Here is a 7,777-nt window from a genome sequence, read left to right on the forward strand (position 1 = left end):
TATAATGTCACTGTAACTTTGCCAAGATACTATTCTTTCTGGTTTACATGGAAGGTGTGAAGGAAGAGAGACTTCCATTTCAAAAAGCATCTAGCTTATCTTATGCTGAGAAATTCTGGGATGAATTTTTATATCCATTCAACCAATATAAGTTAATACCAAAAAAACCCCAAAATACCACAGGCAAATATGTAAGCAGCTTGCATCACCTCAGCAATTTAAACAATAGTAACTATTTCTGGGTTTCTCCCTAAAACAGTAGTGATCCAACTTCATATTGTTTTGTACAACAGAGACTTAAAATTTTTAAAAATAATTCATAGCAGTGAATTCCATTTCTGAAACAATTCAGATTTATCTTTTGGGTGGATCTCTGCCTATTCATAATAACCAGTCTGTCATTAAGGCGAAGCAGACTTGAGACTCCATTCATCCCTTCCTTGTAGGGCAAGGTACGCAAAGTAACTTCAAGATACTGAGAACACTAGAGAAAGCCATCATGAAGTATATGACTGTGCAGCATCCAATTTCTAATATTAGAACTGACCTAACAGAACATCTGGAAGGAAATAGAGGAGAACAGAAAAAGGAACAGAAATACTTTGTTTATCTTTGAACCCGTCCACTATGGTTTTTATACAAATTCTTCCAGATATTAGTGTACCAGAACAACCTCCTATTTCACAGCTTTAGGGCCCCGAATCTTTGTGAGCAGGGCTGCAAGGTCACACTATCCCAAACAGTCAGAGGCAGCCACCGGACTCTGCTGTACAGACAGTGACAGGAAGTTCTGCCAACATGATTTCTGAAATAAGAATCACCAGGAGTAATTTTAGTCCACAAGCTTCATGCAGGAGTTTCAGGAGACTCTCACTCATTGTACTAGCTTTTTTTAGTTTTCTTCAAAGTCCAATTAATTCTCAGAAAGTTTTTGCTTTAGCTTTTGATTATCCTCCAGTGCTTCATTCTTGCTCTGCTCTTCTGGATTCTTTGCTGAATCTGGATTGTACCGATACAAATACCCATAGGGACGGAGATGATAAATCAAATATTCCAAATGATACATAGTCACGGAATCAACGTAGTGGAATGAAACTGCTAGATCAGAGCAGCATCCAGGACCCTGAAATACAAACAAGTAAAAATTATCAGCGAGAATTGCAAAGCATGCCCTGGATTAAAGATCCAGGAAGAATTCAAACACATACTTGACTTCATGGTGAGAAATTCACTATCATCAGTCATTCATATACTTCAAAACTTAATGTTAGGCAAGCAAAATGTATCAGACATATCCACCAAAGCATCTTTCCAAAATAAAGCTGGACAAAGTATTTTGCTTCTGTAATCAAGCCACTTAAAAAACTAACTGCCCTCATGAAGGTCAGAGGGTTTATGCTCTTCCATGCTTCTTTTTTTATGTTGGTGTTTAAACAAAACCGAGAAGCAGCAAGTAGATCTAAATACATTGCATTTCTATATGAAGCAATACATACATATTATTCATGACAGCACCCATCCAGAGTATATAAGCCAAATGTGTGCATGCACACGCACCTCTGTGTGTGTTCACACATTATAGGTTGGCAAAATTGTCAGTATCTAACTTCCTACCTACAGAAAGCTGTAACAAATAGTTTTGGAACTTTTTTAAAAGTTTTATTAATTCCATTGACATTATTAAACATTTTTAAGAGCTAAAAGATCATTGTTAACATATTTGTTACAACTTGTAGTTTCTAGCGGAAATTCAGCTTTGAGAATGCTTTTCTGGAAGATGGTTTTGGTTTTTTTTCCATCAGACTTGATTGCAGAGCTGTTAATATTCCAACTCTAATTGGAACTAAGATTAAATATTTAAAGACATTGAAGAGAACAATTGTTATATAATTGTTACTCTTTCAATACTTACTTTGATCAATATAGCTTGTTTTTGATACCAGATAAAGCAGTCTCTACCCAAACACAAATATGATAGGACAGGATCAAATACGCAATTTCCATTATGGATCCCTACACCCACTGCTTCAGTTACACATGTAACTGTCCACAGCTCAGCCACCCGTGAACTGCGACCACAGCTAAAGCTGCTGCATCCTGACATGCTAAATACAGTATTGTAACTGTTTTAAGCTACAGAAATGCTCTAGCCGCTGAATACAAGTATAAAAATACATACTTTACAATAAAAAAAGTCTACTGAAGAACTAGACTTTTTTTTTCCAGCTTTATGGTGTAAAAAAACCCACATCCTATCCTTGATTTTGGCCACTTATACTGATCTCAAAGCTTGATGAAAAAGAATACCTTTAAAACTGAGATTATAATCCTAAAAAAGCAGTCATGAATCATGGTTTTATTTCACTTCTAAGCAATGTTCATTCTTCTGTAACCTTTTCAATAGAATTCGCTTACATGTACATTTTAACAACCTTCAATAAAAAAGTGAGGGTGGGGCAGCTACCAGCATTCGAGCCAGGTAAGACCGCACACAGTTATCAGCAGCACATCTCCACTTGAAGGCAAAAAGACTAGCAAGCAGTACAGTCACACACACAATTACCCCCTACAGTAACTTGGGAATCTCTGAGTCAATTTTAACTAACCACAATCATGAGCAAGTCTCAAAATTAGTCCTATTTTTACAGGTTTTATACAAAGCTTGGAATGAACCACGCTGGTCTCACTTCTCACTGCACCCTGGGATCTGGGTGGCTGGAAGAGAAGCTATAGACACTGCGTGTGAGATACAAGGGAACAAGACAGAACAATAACTTTGCAAGGAAGGCAGTAGCAGTGACACTAGACAAACACGTCAAAAAGGTTTCATCATTTTTTGCTGTCCGCAGAACATAGCAAAACAGCAATAATAATTTAGGATTCACTAGCTCTGCTGGAATGTTAAGTTCTTAGCATCAACTTTTAGTTGAGTAGTGTATTTAACACATCTACACACAGATATATCACAGGATTGCAATAAAATCTTTTCTAAAATATACTGAGCTGCTATTAAGCTACTAATTCACACATCATACACATCCACACACATCATATGATGTACTTCATAAAATGGGTACCAGGTTCCTAAGGGCTTACCTCTACAGCAGGATAATAATTATAATTCCAGTACCAGAATGTTTTTGGTAGGTATCCTCTGATTAAGTGATGTTCTGGAACGAAGGGATGAAAGGTTTCTCTACCACTTGTATCCCTAGAATCTCCTGCTTCCACATTAATGATCTCCATACATTTTCCTAGTGCTAGGTCTTCGATAGAGGAACTGTGAGAGCATTTGTTTGTTTTAAATGCAGTAACAAATCTCTTCAGAGCTTCTTTGCTTAGAACATAACCCGCTCCACCACTCATGTAGCCTTGTTTCACATAAGGCTTAAACCTTCTTCCAAAATATATTGGTTGTTCAGGATTGTATTTTGAAAGAAGCCATCTCAAATTGTCCAATATAACATATGTATCATCATCCGCTTTCATAAACCAATCTGCATCATCAAAATAATGCTCATATACATACTGAAAAGCTTTAATAGTCTTCCAGTACAGTTGGTCCCTGCCTTCTTTGGTTTCCAGGCCCACAGTTGGGAAGTCTTTATTTTCCTCAGAGCTCATAAAAAGTATTTTATTACAACGTTGGGCCCAAGTGGCCTTAACATGCTTGGCTTTCTTTTCTAGATTTTGAGGTCCAGTCATGACCCAACATAGTATTTTCACCTTCTGATACAGTCCCTCCGCAATATCTTTATTCTCATCTAAAAAAAAAGTGAAGTTCCAAAACAATATTAGACTTGATTGCAAAACAAACATAAGAGCAAACTCCCCCCAGACATTCTGTTTCTAGATCAGAAAAGACATGCAGAGAGAGAAGAAGAGTTTGCTTCCAAATGTACCGAACGAAATTATGAAATTAATGTTAGCTTTAGGAAGAAAACAAACAAGACTCCCAAAACCAAGCAACTAAAATTCTTAAAGCTACTTCAACTTCACGGGATAAAGGAGAGCATAAAAGCCATACCAAAATGGGTATCTGTTCACTATGGCTTTAGAAAACCTTGATTTGCATATAAATCTGTTTGGAGGAGGCAACCTCTTCATGGTGTCAGAGGACTAATGAAAATTAAAAAGCTGAATATTTTTGCCATTCACAATGAACACAACTTAATGATCACAACACAGAAAGGTCAAAAAGCTAATAAACTCTGTTACATATATTCATGTTAACTAACAAAACCTAACAAATATTTCTAAACCAGCAACATACTTTGGAAGAAAAAAGCAGACAGTAAGCCAAAAAGAAAGAATTTATCACCAAATCAAGCTAAACCTTATTTGTAAAAAATCAGATGAAATAAGTTAGGATACTATGAAACTAGTATTATTGTTGTGCTAAAACATTTTTATTTAAAGACAATCCAACAGAATAAATAGACAGTTATTTGAAGTGTGTAATACATGGTCTTCCAAGCATTTATTTCCCTCAAAGAAACATTTGCACTTGATATATACAGAGTGATTTTAACTCATGTAAAAGAACATTCGATGGAGACATCTGCATAACTGCTCCTAAAATATTCCTGCTTACACTTTATGCAATAACAGATCAGATTACTTTGTAACAATTTTCTACAATTACATGTAAAACACTCACAAATTTGTCTTACAAAGTTTTCTGTTTAAATAGCAAATTACTTATCAACATCTTCTTCAGCAAAGGCACTATAGTGCATTTTTTCTCATCCAAACTGTCCCAACTTGAACACTATCTATATTTAGGATTTAGAATGAACTCATTTAATGAGATGTGCCAAATGTAAAAGTATGCCTGAAATATCAGAAGAGTCTACCTTCTTTGAGAGAAAAAATAATAAATAACTAAATCAGAGTGCAAAAGAATTTCTCTAGTTTTGACTGCGAAGAGCCATCCGTGTTTGGACTGCTGCATGATCAGCTTGGCAAACAATGCCCACAGTGATCTCCTGTGCCCCACCCTCCCTTGCGAAAAAGTTAATTTTTTTTTTTTTTTTTAGCTTTGTCTGAGGGCACATAAAAGGTTAGAAGTGGTTCAAAATTAGCTTCTTAAAGCTAAAAAGCAACTCAGCAGCTACAATGCTAGCAAATATATCTGCTTAGCAAAGCCATCATTTGATGTCAATAGTTCATTTGAGAAGTTCTGGCTCCAAACAAGTCTGCAGACAGAAGTTGGACAAACAGCTGGGCTCCAGGAAAGAAAATCACTACTGTAATAAAAATGTAAACAAAGAAAACCACCATTCAGTAGACCTCAGGAGAACAAAGTTATTCACATCTAAACTGAACGTGGGGAAAGTAAAAGGAAAGGATTCATACAAATGAATTGTATGAATCTTCTTCATTGGCAGTGAAGAAAGCAACATTTTGCAACACATGAAAATGGGGGCATATTATATAATTAGCCAGTTGTAACAAAATACCTTTATGTTGTCCAGAGTCTGCATTGAAATTCATTTGTCCTTGCAGCTGATTGTTATCAGTATCTGCTGAGTGTTGACCGTGTGGATCATTGTGAAGGATATGAGGCTGGATCTTAACCTGTTCTTCTAGTATAATGCTAAACAGAAGATAGCATATGAAAAATCCTATTGCTGATCCAAAAGTGAAGGTCAGAAGGTTCATCAAAGACTTAGAAGAGGCCATCTCCTGAAGATAATACACTGTCAAAAACAAACGAAAAATACATTAAGCTTAATAAGCTGCTTAACACAGAAATCGAATACAAAACCATACGAAGAAATCAAAGACTAAATATCTGGAAGTAGAGATGCCAATTCCAGCTCAGAATCAGCTCCCCTGGGCTTGCATGGAAGTTTAAGTATAAAAGCAATGCAAATATTCATATAAAATTGTACAACCATTGATAAATTTAGTGCGAAAGGCCTACCATATATTCTTTAGCTTAAAATTATAAAAGACAGTCATAAATCACAATAGTGACTGTAAATACAAAAAACCATTCATCATATTTATACAATATTTATACAAGAATGTATACTTTCAAAGTGCAATATCTTAATTATAAAATTGTAGTATATGTTCACGTCTTTATTCTTTATATCCCATGAAATCTGCATTTTAAAATGGAATACCTAAGTCTTTTACAAAGCTGAAAGATGACGATCAGAGGCAATCCATAGGTCAAGATACAATAAGGTCATGAGACATACTTAAACTCCAGCAGTAAGTATATTACAGGAACTCTTTAACAGATGTCAAATACAAGCAGATTTTTGAAGAGTTACAAAAGCAAACCTACTCTCAAAGTAGGGCAGTTTTCCTTCCAGTTTTAAGAAGTACTGAGGATAGACTTTCAGAAGAAAGAGTAAGACAACATCTGAATTTTCATACAGAAACACCTATTTTTAAAAGGCGTTTGGAGGAAAAGAAAAAAATGCATCAGCCTCAAGGCCTCTTCTACCCATCAAAAACCTTGTAATCCAGTAGTAAAAAACCCCTTCACTTCAGCCACACCCTTGCTTCTCAAAAACTAAAGGACTGGGATGATCATTTTCAGAAAATTAAACAAAGCCAGCATCTACATCTGCACAAAATGAACTTTATACATCCAAAACAAGTGTGAGTTTCTATGTATTAAACACCTGCAAACAAACTTCAGGCTGTTGAGGCCTGGGGCCTTTTCATCTTTGCAAAGGGTTGAGATATTTTCTAATAATTCATGACGAATCTACAAAAACATTGACTGTTAAATACATAATGGATTCAAGCCAAAGCCTTACAAACAAGTTGATGATGTTCCCTCCATTAGGATCGTTCTTAATGTCAATGGGCAGAACCCAATTTATTTGGATAGGGAGCCAAAAAAAGAAAATTATGGAATGTACAGAGCATTGATGAAAAACATCGATCAGATCAGAACTGCAGCCACCAAATCAATTCATTTAGCCTGTGCCCACTTCTCTCATTGGCTGTGCAGAGTCTATTGGAAAAAGACTGTCCCCAAGCAAGCTGCATGTTATATGCTTTTCTTTCCACACTGTTAGAAAAATGAAATAAAACAGGAAACACAATTTGAAGCACAAAATAAAAATCAAGAAACTTAAAGGTTTTATCAACTTCACATAATTATAACTGTGGCTGATAAGGAGCTGTAGTTCTTTAATATAAAAAAGCAAATTATACAATTTTTTAATCATACATTGTCTTCCCTCAATTCAGTACTACATCTTGGTGCAGACTAACCATTGCCTTTAAACATCACATCTTAAAGTATAAAATTGACTGTATTATCGTTTGTGACCCAAGCCTTGAAAAAAATTACTTGGTCTCCAGCTTTATTTCTATTGCCTTACATGCCACTAACATGGGAAGAAAACATGAGGACTCAGATCAGGTGCCTTCCAAAAAACCAAAAAAAACCAACCAAAAAACAAACCCAAAACATTTAATGAAAATCCTACATGCACAAACAGCCTATGACACTGAAAAGTATCCACTGTACCAAAATTATTACTTTTTTGTTTTCATTTTCCCCACCTGTCACCACAAAGTCCCCTCAAAATTTGCAATATGCAAAGGGAGAGGGCCAGAATAAGGCAATGCCTTCCTTCAGCATATTAAAGGGCGGGGAGGGGGGGGGCAGGAAATAAAAATCCATTTGTGCACACAGCACAGCTACAGCACTTTCCAGATGGAACAGTCCCCATCGTTCCACTTTTCAATATTAGGAGTCTCATTGCCATACAATTTCAGTTATCTGCTCTAACAGCTGTTA

General features: G+C 35.8%; 1 protein-coding gene across 1 annotated transcript; it reads right to left on the minus strand.

Annotated features, from left to right (window-relative positions):
* Positions 1 to 913: 913 nt before the first annotated feature.
* Positions 914 to 5,698, minus strand: C1GALT1 (core 1 synthase, glycoprotein-N-acetylgalactosamine 3-beta-galactosyltransferase 1). Its single transcript, XM_010288438.1, has 3 exons — positions 5,463 to 5,698; positions 3,097 to 3,764; positions 914 to 1,123 (listed from the first exon to the last, which is right to left on the minus strand). The coding sequence occupies exons 1-3, from the start codon at positions 5,683 to 5,685 to the stop codon at positions 914 to 916; spliced, it is 1,101 nt and encodes a 366-aa protein (XP_010286740.1). The 5' UTR covers positions 5,686 to 5,698.
* Between the last annotated feature and the right edge of the window lie 2,079 nt (positions 5,699 to 7,777).

This window comes from Phaethon lepturus, unplaced genomic scaffold (assembly GCF_000687285.1).
Source record: "Phaethon lepturus isolate BGI_N335 unplaced genomic scaffold, ASM68728v1 scaffold20750, whole genome shotgun sequence".
NCBI lineage: Eukaryota > Metazoa > Chordata > Aves > Phaethontiformes > Phaethontidae > Phaethon > Phaethon lepturus.